Source organism: Aythya marila, assembly GCF_965140915.1.
Source record: "Aythya marila genome assembly, contig: HAP1_HAP1_SCAFFOLD_154, whole genome shotgun sequence".
Taxonomy (NCBI): domain Eukaryota; kingdom Metazoa; phylum Chordata; class Aves; order Anseriformes; family Anatidae; genus Aythya; species Aythya marila.
In genome coordinates, this window is record NW_028137218.1 from 1,256,146 (window position 1) to 1,275,045 (window position 18,900).

The window sequence follows — 18,900 nt, forward strand, 5'->3', positions numbered from 1 at the left end:
ATAGAGATTGAAAGAGTTTCAAGGGGGAAATGAATCCTAGCACAGGAGCTAGCAGGACTCATCGAGAGAGCATTAACTATGACGGGGAAGGGGATAAAACAGGGATCACCAGAGAAGTGCCTGGGGGAACAATGCTGAAGCTGAGGGTGAGGCAGATGTCTCATCTGAAGTGCATCTACACCAATGAATGCAGCACGGCCAACAAACAGGAGGAGCTGGAAGCGATTGTACAACAGGCTAACTCTGACCTAGTTGCTGTAAGGAAGCATGCTGGGATCACTCCCACTACTGGAGTACTGTGATGGATGGCTACAAGCTCTTCAGAAGGGATTGACAAGGAGGGAAGGGTGGTGGTGTGGCTCTTTATATTAAAGAGTGTTTTGATGTTGAAGAGCTTGGGGTTGGGAATGGTAGAGTGTCTATGGATAGGAATCAGGGGAAAGGCCTGTAGGGGTGACATCTTGGTGGGGGTCTGTTATATGATCGTATGACCAGACTGGTAAATGAGGTTTAGGAGTTCTTTTTGCTTTCCATGTTTAGAGATAGGACAGAGTCTTAGAGGGAGGTTTTCGTGTTCTGCTTTGGGGAGCCAGTCAGAGTTTAGTGTAAGGGCTAGATTTTTGGTTATTTTTTTGTTTGTTTATTTGTTTTTATGGTGTTTTACTGGGTGAGGGCTGGTGTTAAGGCTGGCAATCTAATGCTAATGATTAAAAGCTAGGCTTTATTGAGAGTTAAGACTAATGCTAAAAGGTAACATGTCTGGGGTTTGACTTCAAGGTAGGATTTGAGGATGGGGATTAGAGCAATGAGTTCCTTCCAGGGTGCGGGATTTAGAGTAGCTGTAGGTGTTAAGGTTACTGGTTAGAAATCTTACCAGGACATAACATGAATATTTTTCAAGTGAGTGTTGCAGAAGCATCAGCCTTACCTGAACCCCTATCACTGCCTCCTAATCCTTCCTTCCTCCTAGCCAAACCCCTCTTCTTTCCCCTAAATCTCCCACCTTTATTCTCCCAGCTTTTCCCTGTCCTCATCAAATGTGTCACCCTGTTGGGGGCAGCTTTCTGATTACCTTTATGACCTCAGAGGCTCTGCCTCTGTGCTGTTGGCCAGCCAGATGCTGGGACAGACGTGACCTCACAGCCAGCATCCACAGGGCTGCAAGGAGCTGTTGTGGTCAGGAGGCCTCTTCTCAGCCCACCCAGGAGCACGGGTTGCAGGGAGTGCCCTGCACAATCCCTCAGATACTCTGCCTGCCAACCAGCTCATGCTTCAGAAGGCCTTCCACATGTCCAGAGTAATTTTTCCTCATGTAGCCTTTATCAGCTCCAGGGCATCCTGAAGAAAATGGACGCCTCTCTGTAGAAAAGTGATCCAAGAACTGCTTTCTCAATTTCTTCTGCACAGCTAAAACGACACACGTTTACACCAGCCATCAGCCTGAAGGTGGCACATCAGGTCCTCAGACAGAAGTGCCCTGACACCCACCTGCACAGCCATGGGCCTCCTGCTGCCTCCTGATGTCCTGAGGCACAGCCGACCTCCGACCTCCGCAGAGCATCCCCACCCATCTCTTCATTGATTCCTGTGACCTGACCAGACCTATGTCACCTCCCCTGCCTCCTCCAAGACCAAGTGATTGCTGCAGAACCTCTCAAGCCCTGCCCAGCCTCGTGGGGCCAAATCCCTTCATTTACATCATAAGAGTGCAGGAATGAGGGATTTGAGGTTTGGTTGTTCAGTTTAGAGTTTAGGGATTGTATTTTACCTTCCAAGTTTAGGAACTGGGCAAGGTCTTAAAGGGAGGCTTGTGAGTTCTGCTTTGGGTAGACAGTCAGTGTTTAGGGTATAAGCTAGATTTTTGGTTAGGGTTTTATTATGTACCTTGTTACAGGATGATATCTGGCAATATAATTCAAGGAATTAAGAACTAGGGATTAGCAAGAGCAATATGTTAAGACTAAAGTTAAAAAGTAATTTGTTTGGGGTTTGACTTCAAGGTAGGAAATGAGGTTGGGGTTTAGAGCAGTGGATTCTTTTCAGGGTGAGGGAGAGCATTTAGTACTAGGTTAGCACTAGGTTTTCAGGTTGCTGGTTGGAAATTTTGCCAAGGCCTAACACAAATGCTTTCCCAGTGAGTGTTGCAGAAGCATCAGCCTTACTTGAACCCCTATCACCTCTTTGAAATTTTTCCTTTCTCTTAGCCAAGTCCCTCTTCTCTCACCAAGGTCTTGCACCTTTACTCTCCCGGATTTCCCTTGGCCTTCCATACGTGTCACCGTCTTGGGGACAGCTTTCTGAAGGTCTTTGTGACCTCAGAGGCTCTGCCTCCTTGCTGTTGGCCAGCCAGATGCTGGGACACAAGTGACCTCAGAGCCAGGATCCACAGGGCTACAAGGAGCTGTGGTGATCAGGAGGCCTCTTTCGAGGTCTCCCAGGAGCAGTGGGTGCAGGGGATGCCCTGCACAATCCTTTGGGTACTCCGTCTGCCAACCAGCTCATGCTTCAGAAGACCTCGCACAAATCCAGACTCACATTTCCCCACGTAGCCTTTGCAAGTCCAGAGAATCCTGAAGGAAATGGCCACCTCTCTGTAGGAAAGTGATTCAAGAACTGACTATATATTTTAGAAAAATGTTGAGAACTCTTCAGAGGAGTTGCTGTGAAAGTCATGATGACTAGCATTGGTCATATCCATATGCAGTGAACAAAGGCCCAGCCAAGACTGCTCTGTGGTTCCCCCTTGTCGCTCCCAGGAGGCCAGCCCAGCCCACTCCCTCCCCAGCTCTCCACACCTGCCTCTCCTCTCCCCAACCCAGCCCAGCAGAGAAGTCCAGGCTGGGCTGGCCCCAAAGCAGCAAATGAAGCAGGGGAGGTCACAGGCAGTGTCTCTGCTGCTGCAATCTGCAGAAGAAAAACCCTACCGATCCACCTTCCCAGACAGCCTGCACTCTCCCCTGGGCCAGTGCCACTTCCCAGCACAGCACAGCACCACACTGCTGGCCCTGGGGCTCCTCAAGCAGCACCACTGTACACACACAGCACCCTACTCTGCTCCTGGGACACCCCATATCCCACACAGCCTTGCACCAGCCCAGCACGTCTGAGCTGGCCTGAGGAGTCATTCCTGCAGCCCCTTCCCATGCTGCCCAGAGCCCCCAGCTGGTGGTGCTGCCCTGCAGACCGAGGGGACTGTGGTGCATGGGGTTATGAGGCACTCTGCAGGGCCGTGCTGGTCAGGCTGGGAAGGCAGAGCCAGCTGGTGGGGGGCACTGCCACTGACTGCCTCCCACACAAGTGGTTCCTTGGCCATGGACGGCGCGCACAGATAGCCCGCCTTCTTCAGAGTCAGAGACTCGAATAAATTCATTGAAGGGACCCACAAGCATTTTCAAGTCCAACTCATTTCCAATGTGAGGAGAAGTTTTGGGATGATTCACTCGATCCAGACTAAGAAATTTCACTGGTTGAATAAGTAATAATTTTCCCAGTCCCTTTCCCATTGCCTTGTGTTGCAGAGCTCTCCTTTGTCTATGGAACACAAATAATGATCATATTTCTCTCTGGACATCTGTATCATCTTATCATCATTAGTAGATATCTTATCATCAGTAAAACAAAGTAAGAGTAAAAATAAAAGGAAAACAAAATGAAAACTGTATCTCGGTCTGTAATGAGTCGCATTATCAGTGATATGCAGAGGACAGTAACTATATTGCTTCTGAAAAACACCCAGACATCACTTTCCACACTGCATCCTTCAGCACGTGATTCCTCATGCTGTAGATGAGGGTGTTCACTGCTGGAGTCAACACTGAGTACAGAATTGCCAGTAAAATATTCAGGGATGAGGAGGACATGGATGGGGGTCTCAAGCAGGCAAATGCGCCAGAGCTGATGTACAGGGAGACTATGACAAGGTGAGGGAGGCAAGTGGAAAAGGCTTTATGCCGTCCAGGCTCAGAGGATATCCTCAGCACAGACCTGAAGATCTGCACGTAGGAGTAAAGAATGAAGAGAAAACACATTAAAAGTGAACATGCAGTAAAAACAATAATCCCAACTTCTCTGAGGTAGGCATCTGAGCAGGAGAGCTTGAGGATCTGGGGAATTTCACGGAAGAACTGGTTCACAGCATTGCCTTGGCAGAATGGTAGCGAAAATGTATTGGCAGTGTGCAGCACAGCACTGAGAAACCCACTACCCCAGGCAGCTGCTGCCATGTAAACACAGGTTTTACCACATATGATGGTCCTGTAGTGCAGGGGTTTGCAGATGGCAACGTAGCGGTCATAGGCCATGACGGTGAGAAGATAAAACTCTGTTGGAATAAAGACAGCAAACATAAAGACCTGGGCAGCACATCCCGGTAAGGAGATGGTCCTGGTGTCCCAGAGGGAGTTGGCCATGGATTTGGGGGCAGTGATAGAGATGCAGCCCAGGTCAAGGAGGGCGAGGTTGAGGAGGAAGAAGTACATGGGGGTGTGGAGGTGGTGGTCGCAGGTTACAGCTGTGAGGATGAGGCCGTTTCCCAGGAGGGCAGCCAGGTAGATGCCCAGGAAGAGCGCGAAGTGCAGGAGCTGCAGCTCGTGTGTGTCTGCAAATGGCAGGAGGAGGAACTCGGTGGGGAAGCTGCTGTTGGACATTTGTTGCATCTGGGCATGGTTGCCTGTCCATGGAGGAATAGAGAGTAACATGTTAGAGAGACTTTTCTGAGCAAAAACTAAACCTTGTTTCATAGAAATCCTCCTCACCAAGACTGCATTCTCACTGCATCTTCATCTGAAGAAGACTTGCTCCTGCCTGGAGCTCTGCATCTGTCTGCCTAAGGGTGCCACAGACACCATGCAGATCCCCTTTAGACTGAGCAAGAGTTAGTACTGCCAAACAGTATATAGTGAAGAGCACCAGGAATGGACCTCAGACATCTGCTGGCCAGAGGCATCTCCCTCTTTACAAGTGCTGAGAAGGAGTTCCAACAATCCCACAAAACACAAGGAAGGTTGTGTTGGTGCTCTCTGTAAGCTAAAGAGTGTGGAGTGAAATTGTGAGGCTCCTCAGACCTAGAGGTCCCTTTCAGTATAATGCTCTATTAGTTTCAGTCCCTTGTATAATCCTGACAGCAGCATTATCATCCCCCTGACTGCCCTCCAAAGCAGGAAGTTGAAAGCAGAGACCTCAGAGAGTGCCTTTCCTTCAGGTATGGCAGGTATTGTTCTTCCCTTTCAAGAATCTCCCCTGAAGATGTCCTGTGGGTGCTGTGGAGCTCTGAGCAGGCTGCCCCAGGAAGCAGCCTCTTAGCACCTGCAGGAACCACCTGCCCTGTCCTGCCCTGCTAGGGGGGTTTCCTTCCACCAAAATCTCCCCGCAGTGCCTCAGACAGCTCCCCGGGCAGGCTGAGTGCTGAGCCTGGCAGGCAGCAGAGGCCCTGCCCCAGCACAAAGCCCCTGGAGCACAGCAGAGACCCTGCTCTGCACGACAGCCCTGGACACCCCTGCCTGTACCCCGGCTGCACAGCCTGCAGCCAGCATTGAGGGAAGGAACCCTCATGTCCTGTCCCTCTGACAGCTTTGGAAGGTAATCCCTGCTCTGGAGCACTCTCCTCTTATACAAAGAAACTGTGAGTGTTCTTGTGAAAAATCCTATAGGCTGTGGGATGTGCCAGCAAATCTGGAGATGGCACAGGAACAACAGCTGTGCTGCCCTGCAGCCACAGACTTACCCTGTTCAGGGCTGTGAAGACTTCAACAGTGAGCTCTCAGCATCCCTCCTCCACACTGCCTTTAACATCTCCCTCCCTTCTCTCAGCTGCCCTTGTCCCCTGCAGGCAGTGCCCCCAGCCCTGCTGCACTGTGCAGAGGAGCTGCTCCTGGGCAGAGCTGTCTCTCTGCAGTGCTGCCCGCTTTCCAGGAGCTCCCGTTGGGCCCAGGAGCCCTGCCCAGCTCAGCAGCATGGGGAGCTCTTGACAAGTCCCTGGGCCTCCAGGGGAAATCAACTTTGAATCAGACTGATGCAATCCCTGATGTTTCCTCCCTTAGTTGAGGAGTGACACTTAGTGTCTGCAGTGTCATTTTTCCTATCATGAGAAGTTTCATCAAAGAATCAGCTTGTCCTCTTTCACTTTTAGGCAGGACACGCAGCCTATGGCTGGCATGAATCACATTTTCCCAAGCTGAGGGAAGTGATCACAGGGAGTCAATTGATGCATCTTATTCTGAGTTTGATGTCCTAGGCCTGTAATGGAGCCCAGAACCTTCCATACCAGTCACAAACCCACACAATTTCCGATTTCTCTAAACTCTCTTCAGATATGTAAAAAATACTCTAGATTAAGCTCCCATGGTAGGTACGGGAGATAGAGAAGAGTGGTGAGTAGTTCAAATCATAGAATCATAGAATATCTCAAGTTGGAAGGGACCCACAAGGATCACATCCAACTCCTGGCACCACACGGGTCTACCTAAAATTTTAGACCATGTGACTGAGTGCACAGTCCAAATGCTTTTTAAACTCTGACAGGCTTGGTGCACTGACTACTTCCCTGGGGAACTAGTGAGGTGTCCAACCACTGTTCTGTACTTGTATGCTGCTCACCTGGGATCCTCACTAAAAGTCTTTTATTCTTCTTCCTCACACCCCTTGGGATGTGGGACCCCACAATTTCAGGATAGTGACTGCCAGGGCTGACACAGATCATCACATCCCTGACCAGCTCTTTCTGGCATGCAGGTATCAGATCCAGGTTTGTGTTTACTCTGGTGGCCCACCTGGCAGCTGGACCTAGAAGCTATTTCAAGACGCTCTAGAAAGTACCTGTACTGTTTCCACAGAGCTCTGTTTCCCTTCTGGAAAATGGCAGGAATGATAAAAAGCCCCCAGGGAGACCCACACTCATACATCCAGAGACTTCTTTGGGGTGCTTAACAATGACTATGTCCACTTGGTCGCCCTGGCTGCAGGTTCTTTTTCTCCCACCATGCTATCCCTTCTCTGCCCCCTTCTCTGATTGACACCCACAAGGGCTCACGGAACTTTTCACAATGTCACATAAAGGAGCTCCATATATCTAAGCAGCTTCAATGAGGAAATCTAACTCTGGATCATTCCAGCCTGTCTGTCCTGAAGTCTGCATCCACCCACTGAAGGATCCCATAGCTGCATGTCCTGTCCCACCATGCCTTGGCAGTGACTCAATGGATGTCAGAAATCACAGGCTGCAGCTTGTTCTGATCTGTGCTCCTGGCTGAGGGTGTCGCTACATCTTTGGGCTGTCACATCTCAGCTGTTGGACCATGCCAAACTCTGCCTGCTGTCTGCAATGACAATGAGAAACAGAGCTGGGATGAGCAGCTCTAGCAAGAAATGGGTTTGCTTTCGGTCTATGTCTGCATCCCCTGTGGGCCATTGGTGGAGGTTATGCAGCTCTCCAAGAATCTCAAGGTACTGCTGAGAGGCACACTCTGAAAATGGTTGGTCTGTTCCTTGACAGATACATAAAGGGATAAGTAAAGGATGGAGGAGAGAGAAAGGAGTTTGAGAGCACAGGCACATGAGTGCAGTGTCCTACGTCTACTAAATTAACAGGTTCCAACAATTCCCTTGTAGGGAGAGGGGCCTTACTGAGACATCTTGATAGATTGGAATGGAGGTCAGTCACCTACCATTTAAAATTTAACAAGAACTAATGCCAGATGCTGCACATCAGACAGTGTATTCCTGGACATACATGTAGATTGGGGGATGAGTGGATGGAACATAACCCTGCAGAAAGAGATCTGGGGGCTGTGGTTCATGGTAAGCTCAGGATGAGTTAACAATGTTCCCTGCAGTGACCATGGTTGAGTTGATCCTGCAGGAGGGCAGCATAGCTGAAAAATAGCAAGCTCACAACTCTGGTCTTTGGGAGAGCAGTCTTTGGCCTCTTCAATATCTGCTCAGAAGAACACTGTGGGATAAGATCCTGGAGAAAAGAGCAGTCCAACAAAGATTGTTAATATTCCAGGATAACCTCCTACAACATCAATAACAGCACATCCCAGGAAAGATGAAATCAGGCAAAAATGGCAAGAGGCCTGCATGGATGAACCAGGAGATCCTGGCCAAACTCCAACCCAGAAAAGAAGCAGAGCAACACTGGAACAGATAACATGAGAGGAATACAGAGGCCTTGTGTGGGCATGTAGGGATGAATATCGGAAAGCTAAAACCTGACTCTAATGGGATTTGTCCATGGATGTCTACGGCAGTAAGAAGGGCTTCTGGAAGTACATAGGTGACAAAAGAAAGTTTCTGGAATATGTGGATCCACTGCTGAATGAGGCCCAGGATCTGTTGACACAGGACAGGGAAAAGACAAGAGGTGCTGAGTTCCTTCTTCACCTCAATCAGTACAGGCAAGGCTGCCCTTTGAGAATCCCAGGTCACAAAGAAAGGGGAAAGTCATGTACACTTGGAGGGAGTGGGTCAGGTCAGGGCATACTAGACCAAATGGGATACACAAGTCTATGGGAGCTGATGGGATTCACCCATGAGAGCAGAGGGAGCTGGCTGATGTCCTTGCAAGGTCACTCTCTTGGTCATCTGGGATCAGTCCTGCTGACCAGGAGAAGCACCCCAAGACTGGAGGAAGGCATATGTACTTCCTAGCTGCAAGAAGGACAAGGATGAGAGCCCAGGGAAGTACAGGGTGTTCAGGCTCCATTCCATCCCTGTGAAGACGATGGAGCAGTTCATCCTGGAACCCATTTCCAGGCTCAGGAAAGACAAGAAAATCATCTGGAGCAGCTGGGACATCTTCATATAGCGGAGGCCACGCTTGACCAATTTGGACATGAAATGTCCATGCTGAAATGACTGACCTGGCAGAAGAAGGCCGAGCAGTGGTTATAGATCTCCTCTGACTTCAGTAAGGTTTTGTAGTGGACTAACCTGAAAGTAGCTAAGCACCACACAGCAGCTAATTTTGTCCCCCCACCCAGTGGGTCTAAAAGTGAGAAAGCTTGTGGGCTGAGATAAAGAGAGTTTAATAAGTAAAGCAAGAGCTCTGAACACATTCAAAGTAAAATGAAAATAAAATAAAATAATGAAATGAAATGAAATGAATTGAAATAAAATAATAAAAATAATAAAATAAAATAAAATAAAATAAAATAAAATAAAATAAAATAAAATAAAATAAAATAAAATAAAATAAAATAAAATAAAATAAAATAAAATAAAATAAAATAAAATAAAATAAATGTAATAAAAAGAACTCGTTATTCTCCACTTGTCATTGACGAGCAGAAGTTCAGCCATTTGCAGGAAAACCATGTTTCATCAAGTGTAACCATTAGTTGCAAAGGAGGATGTAATATTTTTCAATATTCCTCACACCATGAATAAAAGAAAAATACAGACTTTTTTAGTGTTTCTTCAATAGCTCAATAAATGCCTATCTTTTTATTTCTGTCTCAGCTCAGCATAATAGACACATCAACTTAGTAGAGCAGGTCCAGAGCAAGGCTACAAAATCTTTCAGAGGGCTGGAGCAGGTCTGTTATGTAGAGAGGCTGGGAGAATTGGGGTTTGTCAAGATGGAAAAGAGAAGGCTCCAGGGAGACCTTACAGCAACCTTCCATTACCTAATACGGGCCTACAGAAAAGCTGGGGAGGGACATTTTATCAGGGAATGTAGTGACAGGACAAGAGGTAATGGCTATAAAACTAAAAGAGAAAAGTTTTAGATTAGATATTAGACATTCACTTACTGATGAACCACGTAAGCACAGCATCAAGGGTTTCTGTTTCTCATACTGCCCCCCATGACATGTGGGTTGAGAGCATGCAAGATATTGTGATGGGACACAGTCAGAAAAGCTAATGCAAAGAGATCAAATTGCTGTTCCCCACCATTCAGCCCCCCCCTGCAGCCCACTACCCCACTACCAAAAGCATGCCATGGACAGCAAACACACCTTCTGTAAAGAGAGGCTGAGAGAGTTCGGATTGCTTAGTATCGAGAAGACAAGACTCCATGAGAAATTATTGTAGGTTTCTAGTACATAAAGAGGACCTGCCCATGTGTGCAGTGATGAAGTGAAGGGAAGCAGAATGAGGAGAGGAGAGGAGAGGAGAGGAGAGGAGAGGAGAGGAGAGGAGAGGAGAGGAGAGGAGAGGAGAGGAGAGGAGAGGAGAGGAGAGGAGAGGAGAGGAGAGGAGAGGAGAGGAGAGGAGAGGAGAGGAGAGGAGAGGAGAGGAGAGGAGAGGAGAGGAGAGGAGAGGAGAGGAGAGGAGAGGAGAGGAGAGGAGAGGAGAGGAGAGGAGAGGAGAGGAGAGGAGAGGAGAGGAGAGGAGAGGAGAGGAGAGGAGAGGAGAGGAGAGGAGAGGAGAGGAGAGGAGAGGAGAGGAGAGGAGAGGAGAGGAGAGGAGAGGAGAGGAGAGAAGAGAAGAGAAGAGAAGAGAAGAGAAGAGAAGAGAAGAGAAGAGAAGAGAAGAGAAGAGAAGAGAAGAGAAGAGAAGAGAAGAGAAGAGAAGAGAAGAGAAGAGAAGAGAAGAGAAGAGAAGAGAAGAGAAGAGAAGAGAAGAGAAGAGAAGAGAAGAGAAGAGAAGAGAAGAGAAGAGAAGAGAAGAGAAGAGAAGAGAAGAGAAGAGAAGAGAAGAGAAGAGAAGAGAAGAGAAGAGAAGAGAAGAGAAGAGAAGAGAAGAGAAGAGAAGAGAAGAGAAGAGAAGAGAAGAGCTAGGGATCAGGTAGGTATAAACTTCTATTCTGAACTGGACTGCTGGTGAACAAGGTGCCCAAACTCCATTTTACACTGTCAGGCACACTGTCATTCAGGTGAGAGGGCTGTTAAATGAGGTGCCTCATTCTTCATTCAGCACATGGAATAGTAATTTCTGTGCAGGAGGAGTGGGTTTTCCTCAGAGAAGTCTACCTTACTTGTCACTTTTATCTTCTCCTAGTGTAGACCTGCATGCCCTGAGGCAGCAAATGTCCAACAGCAGCTTCCCCAATGAGTTCCTCCTCCTGCCATTCACAGACACGCGTGAGCTGCAGCTCCTGCATTTCAGGCTCTTCCTGGGCATCTACCTGGCTGCCCTCCTGGGCAACGGCCTCATCCTCACCGCTGTAGCCTGCAACCACCACCTCCACACCCCCATGTACTTCTTCCTCCTCAACCTCGCCCTCATCGACCTGGGCTCCATCTCCACCACTGTTCCCAAAGCCATGGCCAATTCCCTGTGGAACACCAGGGCCATTTCCTGCACAGGTTGTGCTACCCAAACCTTTCTGTTAGTCTTTTTCATCTCAGCAGAATGTTATCTTCTCACCATCGTGTCCTATGACCGCTACGTTGCCATCTGCAAACCCCTGCACTATGGGACAATAATGGCCAGCAGAACTTGTGTCAACACGGCAGCAGCTGCCTGGGGCAGTGGTGTTCTCAACACTGTCCTGCACACTGCCAATACCTTTTCCCTCCCCCTCTACCAAGGCAATGCTGTGGACCAGTTCTTCTGTGAAATTTCCATAGATCATCAAGCTCTCCTGCTCAGATGCATACCTCAGAGAAGTTGGGCTTGTTGTGGTTAGTGTTGTTTTAGCATTTGCTTGTTTTGTTTTCCTTTTGCTGTCCTATGTGCAGATCTTCAGGGCTGTCCTGAGGATTGCCCCAGAGCATGGCCAGCACAAAGCCTTTTCCACTTGCCTCCCTCACCTGGCCGTGGTCTCACTGTTTCTCAGAACTGTCTTTTTTGCCTACCTGAAGCCCCCTCCATGTCCTCCTCCTCCCTGAATCTTTTGCTGGCAGTTCTGTACTCGGTGGTGCCTCCAGCAGTGAACCCCCTCATCTATAGCATGAGGAACCAGGAGCTGAAGGATGCAGTGTGGAACCTCATGACTGTTTTTCAGAAGTGATAAATTATCTGTCTTCCTTCTCATATCACTCATAATATAACTCATTACAGGTGAGATGTATTTTTAATTTTTTTCTCATTTTGCTTTTCATTTCTTGAGGTAATATTGTGCAAAAAGAAATTATTTTTTCATCTTCTTCCATGTAAACACCCACCTGTTTTGAATGACTCTGAGATGTGGTGGAAACAAGGTTTATTTAAAGTGTGTTTGAGATATATTTAAATAAAAGGAAGGACCTGCAGTGACTTGCTTGTCTGAGATCCTTCCTCAGACACCTGTGGTGGAGCTGCAGGGGCACTTGGCTGTGTGTAGAGAGTCCTGGCACAAGAGCACTGCCAGGGAGCCTCAGGGCTTGGTCTTTCCTGTCCACAGGCAGGGTCAGGCCAGGGGCATGTCTCTAACACAGCTGGCTCCGTACCAGCATCTCCAGCATAAAAGGGCATCTGCCTGGGGCAGTGCCTGAAGGCTCAGCTCTTCTCCCAAAGCTGCTCAAATGGATATTGCAAAGGAACGGAATTGAAGTAGGCTCCTTGCTCTGTTTGATTCCTTGTGGGCTTATGAGGATGAGATCAGCTGATCACCCAGGGTCAGCTTTTAGGCAGGGAGGGCTGATTCTGGTATTGCCTACATGGATATGGTGACTCTACCAGCCTGTATCCACAGCATGCAGTAGGTGTGAAGGCAGGCAGGCATCTTTCTAGAGGGAAGTGGAAGCTGCCAGAAGAGCCCAGGGAATCATCAGGGACGGTGTGTGTCAAGGAATCAGCAGGGCATGGAGCCCACAGAGCATGAGCATATCCAGGGTAGAGCCACCCAGAGATACTATGCAAGATCTGGGCTGGAACAGGCAAAGGAGAGCTCTGCAACTCCAGGGAACACAGCAGGCATAGGGAAAGAAGTCTGCTGAGTTATTTGTTACACCTCTGGTGAAATTTCATAGACTGGATCTAGTAAACCACACAAAACCATCCCTTGACATTGGAAATTGCTGCCTTCAGGGGGCAGTGGCAACCTGGTTCAGGAACGGCACGGCGACCAACCCCAGGCCGCTCAGTCCATTGGCTCACAGACACCAATGTGGTGGATGGCAAATGGCATTTATTGTCGAGTCACATGGTGTTATATAGCCGAGGCCCACAACGTCACTTCCGCTTGCTTATGTCACAGACCACGCGCTACTGTCCATTAAGGGAGGGGCTCCACCTTTCCGTACAGCGCGACATCTTCTGGATGCCAGACCCTAACTACCCACATTTCCCCCCTCCCTATGCACAACCAAATTAGCTAAAATATAACCATCTAAAAAACGGTTCTGGTAACAATCTTAAGAGGCAGACATCATAACTTAAATAAAAAACATAAGGCACAATAACCAGGAGAAAACTAGGAGGTAACTGGTAATCCTGAGTAAATACACTCTTAAAGTAGTTGTTGGTGTTCTACCAACATAATGTAAACTTTCTCTAACCGACTTTTAACAAACGACACAAGCTTATTTAGTATACAAGGTCCAAAGATAAGATCACACAAAGGCATTGCAGCCCCCCACCCACGGAGGCCGCTTTGCTGTTGTCTGGATTCTGCCAGTGTGGAACTCTCAGGCTTAGACAGGACGCTTGTGACTTATTGGCTTCTCTTGTCACCGGGGTATACGGATTATGGGGGTGTCTGATGATCTGTTCCTGTGAACAGAAACTCAGTTTTCATTAGTTTTAGTCTGAAGGTCCGGTTTGATGGACTTAAGCAGACACCATTTGACCCTGCCATCTTTTTTGACTGCAGCATACCCTCGTCCTGTCAGAACTAATTTCCACCCTTGTTCCCATTCTCCCAGCTCATTTCTAACTATAACTGACGGGCCTTCTTCTAGCGCTCGAGAATTTTCGCGCTCGCGATTTCAAACCCATTTGTTTTTAGTTTCTGAGACTGTTGACACTAGCTGGTCCACTTGACTTCCTGACAGCGCAGCGATCAGGATATCGTCCATGTATTGGATGATAGTCGTGGTCGGATCACTGTACCGAACTGGCACCAGCGCCCGATCCACTGTGATCTGGCAGATAGTAGGCAAGTTGATCATTCCTTGAGGCAGCACTTTCCACTGGAAGCGTAAGTTGGGGTGTTGGCTGTTTGGAAACACAACAGAGAAAGCAAATCGCTCCTTGTCTTCTTCATGTAAAGGTATTGAGAAAAAACAGTCCTTAATATCAAGGACGGCACAAGGTTGCCCTTCCGATATCATAGAGTTCATATGCAAAAACATTAGGACAGGACCCATTGGTTGCTACGACTGGGCCTTTTGCCTCCACAGGCAGTGATGAAGAGTCGACCGCTGCCTGGAGACGATCTGCAAATTGTGTAAAGCTCTCACTTTCACTTTGTTTTATTGTTGACCATGGCGATGGTTTGGCAATAACTCTAGAGGCTGTCCGAATAGTTTCTCTGGCCGCACGAGTAGTTGCCATAACTTCATGGGCACACAGGCCCTGGGCTTGCGCCTGGGGGGTGATCATTGTTGGGTCCATACCCATTAGCCACTGCAGGCTAGAGCCATATAGTGGGTGATCCGCCCCAGTTACTTGGGCCAGTTGTCTCGTACAGTTGTCCTCCCATTCTTGTTTAAAAACGATCATCCCTGCCCCATCAAAAATCAGTCTACAAGTTTGTTTTATATCAAACGGGAGCATATCGTCTCCCCCAAAAACACCATCTATGAGGGTGGAGACCATTGCAGAATTAAGTTCTTTATCCGCGATGGCTTTAACAATCGCTTGTACATCCTTAGGGTTTATTGGTGAGTGGACCCTCTGTTCCCCGTCCGTCACCCGGACCTGGAACGCTAGTGTGGCCAATGGAGCCCAGTCGGCACATGCAATCTTAATTTTCCTCCAATCCGTGAGACGAATTTCTCCCCCTCACGGTGCAGCTTTATTTCGGATGGGGATATTTTTGCTTTTGACTCAATCTGTCCCCATTTCCTCCTCCTCCTCCGAATTTGAATCGGTATCTGATCCGGAGTTGGAGCTCGACTGACTCGTCACCTCTGAGTTGATACGACCTTCACAAGGATTTCCATCTTCCTTATTATTCCAGGAGCATCCTCCCTGCCGGGCTGGTCCCACCACTCCAGCTGCCCTTCACCTGAATCCAGGAGTTTTCCCGGGTTTTGGCACCACTTGTTGCCTTCACGGGGTAGTGGCGACCTGGTTCAGGAACGGCACGGCGACCAACCCCAGGCCGCTCAGTCCATCGGCTCTCAGACACCAATGTGGTGGATGGCAAATGGCGTTTATTGTCGAGTCACATGGTGTTATATAGGCGAGGCCCATAACGTCACTTCCGCTTGCTTATGTCACAGACCACGCGCTACTGCCCGTCAAGGGAGGGGCTCCACCTTTCCGTACAGCGCGACATCTTCCGGACGCCAGACCCTAACTACCCACAGGGTGTCCAGAGAAGAGCCCAGCCCAGACCCTGCTCTGCTGGTCCTCCCTGTCTCTCCCAGGAGGCCAGCCCAGCTCAGCCCATCCCCAACTCTCCACACCTCCTTCTCCTTTCCCCAGCCCAGCCCAGCCCAGAAGAGCAGCCCAGGCTGGGAAGGCCCCAAAGCAGCAAATGGAGGAGTGGAGGGCAGTGGCAGTGTCCCTGCTGCTGAAATTTGCAGGAAATTCCCTTCCCATGCAGGAAATTCCCTTCCCACAGGCATTCTGCAACCCTGTATGCTAGCCCTGCTCCCCAGCACAGCACAGCACAGCACAGCACAGCACAGCACAGCACAACACAGCATCACACTGCTGGCCCTGGGGCTCCTCAGGCACCACCACTGCACACACACAGCACCCTACTCTGCTCCCGGGACACCCCATGTCCCACACAGCCTTGCACCAGCCCAGCACGTCTGGGCTGGCCTGAGCAGCCATTCCTGCAGCCCCTGCCCATGCTGCCCACAGCCCCTCAGCTGGCGGTGCTGCCCTGCAGAGTGAGGGGACTGTGGTGCTCGGGGCTGTGGGGGCACTCTGCAGGGCCGTGCTGGTCAGGCTGGGAAGTCAGAGCCAGCCGGTGTGGGACACTGCCATTGAGTGCCTCCCACACAAGTGGTTCTTTGGCCATGGAGGGTGCACACAGATAGCCCTCCTTCTTCAGAGTCAGAGACTCATGGAATAGCCTGACTAGGAGGAACCCACAAGGATCATCAAGTCCAACTCATTTCCAATGTCATTAGATGTTTTGGGGTGATTCACTGTATTCAGTCTATGAAATTTCACCAGAGGAATAACAACAAATCCAGCGGATTGTTTTCCCTATGCCTGCCATGTTTCCTGGAGTTGCAGAGCTCTCCTTGCCCTGATTTAGCACCTTGAATGCTTTAGCACCTGGGTGCCTCCACATTGGACAGACTCATGTTCTGTATGTTCCATGCTCTCCTGCCTCTCCTGAGCAACAAGAAGAATCAGTCCTCACAGTAACAGAAGGGCTCTGAACAGGAATGTGGGAGGTGAAAGAGAGCAGCCTAGAAAAAAAAAAAAAAATAATAAATCCTGGGGCCCCCTGGCAGTGCTGCTGTGCCAGGACTCTTTTTCCCTCCACCTTTCCAGACATCCAAGTGCCCCTGCAGCTCCACCACAGGTCTCTGAGGAAGGATCTCAGACAAGCAAATCACAGCAGGGTTCTTTCTTTTATTTAAATACACAGAGAGCCTGGCTTCTTGTTTACTCCATGTCTCAGAGTCACACAGACAGGTAGATACTGAAATGGAAGGGGATGAATAATGACATTTTTGTGTACAACACTATCACATGTAAATCAAAGATAAGATAATGCAACACAACCACACACAAATTTCCAACAACTAGGCCTGTAATGAGCTACATTATAAATTATATGCAGAGAAAGAATGGCAGTTTATTGGTTCTGAAAATATCCAGTTACCAATTTGCACACTGCATCCTTGAGCTCCTTGTTCCTCATGCTGTAGATGAGGGGGTTAACTGCTGGAGGCAACACCGAGTACAGAACTGCCAGCAAAAGATTCAGGGAGGAGGAGGATACAGAGGGGGGCTTCAGATAGGCAAATAATCCAGTGCTGATGAACAGGGAGACAACAGCCAGGTGAGGGAGGCATGTGGAAAAGGCTTTGTGCCGTCCATACTGTGAGGGGATCCTCAGCACTGCCCTGAAGATCTGCACGTAAGAAAGCACAACATAAAGAAAACATCCAAATGCTAAGCAGGCACTAACCACAAGAAGCCCAACTTCTCTGAGGTAGGCATCTGAGCAGGAGAGCTTGAGGATCTGGGGAACTTCACAGAAGAACTGGTCTAGGGCATTGCCTTGGCAGAGGGGGAGGGAAAAGGTATTGGCAGTGTGCAGCAAAGCATTGAGAAAGCCACTGCCCCAGGCAGCTTCTGCCATGTTGACACAAGCTCTGCTGGCCATTATTGTCCTGTAGTGCAGGGGTTTGCAGATGGCAATGTAGCGGTCATAAGCCATGATGGTGAGAAGAGAAAACTCTGCTGAAATGAAAAAGAAAAAGAAAAAAATCTGAGCAGCACATCCATAGGAGGAAATGGCCCTGGTGTCCCATAGGGAATTGGCCATGGCTTTGGGAACAGTGGTGGAGATGCAGCCCAGGTCGAGGATGGCGAGGTTGAGGAGGAAGAAGTACATGGGGGTGTGGAGGCGGTGGTCGCAGGCTACAGTTGTGAGGATGAGGCCGTTGCCCAGGAGGGCAGCCAGGTAGATGCCCAGGAAGAGCGCGAAGTGCAGGAGCTGCAGCTCACGTTTGTCTGCGAATGGCAGGAGGAGGAACTCAGTGGGGAAGGTGCTGTTGGACATTTGCTGCCTCTGGGCATGGTTGCCTGTCCATGGAGGAATAGACAGTGACATGTTAGAGAGACTTTTCTGAGCAAAAACTAAACCTTATTTCAAAGAAAACATCCTTAACAAGGCTGTATCCTCACTGCATCTTCATCTCAAGAAGACTTGCTCCTGCCTGGATTTCTGCATCTGTCTGCCTAAGGATGCCACAGAGACCATGAAGATCCTCTGTAATCTCAGCAGTAATCAGTGCTGCTGGTAAAGAACACCAGGGGTGCATCTCAGGTATCCACTGGCCAGAGGCATCTCCCTATTTACAAGTGATGAAAGGGACATCCAACAATCCCACAAAGAAACAAAGAAGGTTGTGTTGGTGCTGCCTGTAGGTTAAATGGTGTGGAGTGAATATATGAGTTTCCTCAAAGACCTACAAATCTCTTTTAACTGTAATGCTTTATGAGTTTAGGTCCCTTCTACAATCCTAACAACACCATTATCATCTCCCTGACTGCCGTCCAAAGCAGGAATTTGAAAAATGAGACCTCAGAGAGTGCCATCCCTTCAGTTATGGCATGTGTTGTTCTTCCCTTTCAAGAATCTCCCCCAGAAATGCTCTGGGGGTGCTGGGGAGATATGAGGAGCCTGGCCCATGTAGCAGCCCCCTGCCAGCAGCAGGACCCTGTCCGGCCCTGGCCTTCTGGTCCTTCCAGCCACAGCTTCTCCCCACAGCACCCTGGGAAGCTCCCCAGGCAGGCTGAGTGCAGAGCCTCGCAGGTGGGAGAGGCTCTGCCCCGGAACACAGCCCCTGGGGCACAGCAGGGACCCTGCTCTGCACCACAGCCCTGGGCACCCTTGCTTGCTCCCTGCTTGCACAGCCTGCAACTGGTCCTGTGAGAAGGAACCCTCATGTCCTGTCCCACTGATAGCTTTGGTAGGTAATCCCTGCTCTGGAGCTTGTCATTCTTCTGTTATACAAAGAGAATTCTCCAAAGATAAATATCCAAAGAGTTCTCCTGAAAGATCCCATAGGCTGTGGGATTTGCTAGCAAATCTGGAGATGGCACAGGAACAACAGCTGCGTTACCCTGCAGCCACAGACTTACCCTGTTCAGGGCTCTGAAGATTTCTCCTGCAGTGAGCTCTCAGCATCCCCCACTCCACACTGCCTTTAATATCATCCTCCCTTC

General features: G+C 49.2%; 2 protein-coding genes across 2 annotated transcripts; both read right to left on the reverse strand.

The window, feature by feature from the left end:
* Positions 1-1,240: 1,240 nt before the first annotated feature.
* On the reverse strand, positions 1,241-15,310 carry LOC309891079 (olfactory receptor 14C36-like; the record flags this gene model as incomplete). Its single annotated transcript, XM_082785463.1, has 6 exons — positions 1,241-1,407; positions 3,890-4,597; positions 13,446-13,578; positions 13,800-13,997; positions 15,038-15,099; positions 15,301-15,310. 6 exons carry the CDS (start codon positions 15,308-15,310, stop codon positions 1,241-1,243), a joined length of 1,278 nt encoding a protein of 425 aa, XP_082641589.1.
* Positions 15,311-16,798: 1,488 nt separating this feature from the next.
* Positions 16,799-17,731, reverse strand: LOC309891080 (olfactory receptor 14A16-like; the record flags this gene model as incomplete). The annotated part of the gene is made up of 1 exon (XM_082785464.1): positions 16,799-17,731. One exon carries the CDS (start codon positions 17,729-17,731, stop codon positions 16,799-16,801), a length of 933 nt encoding a protein of 310 aa, XP_082641590.1.
* Positions 17,732-18,900: the final 1,169 nt, after the last annotated feature.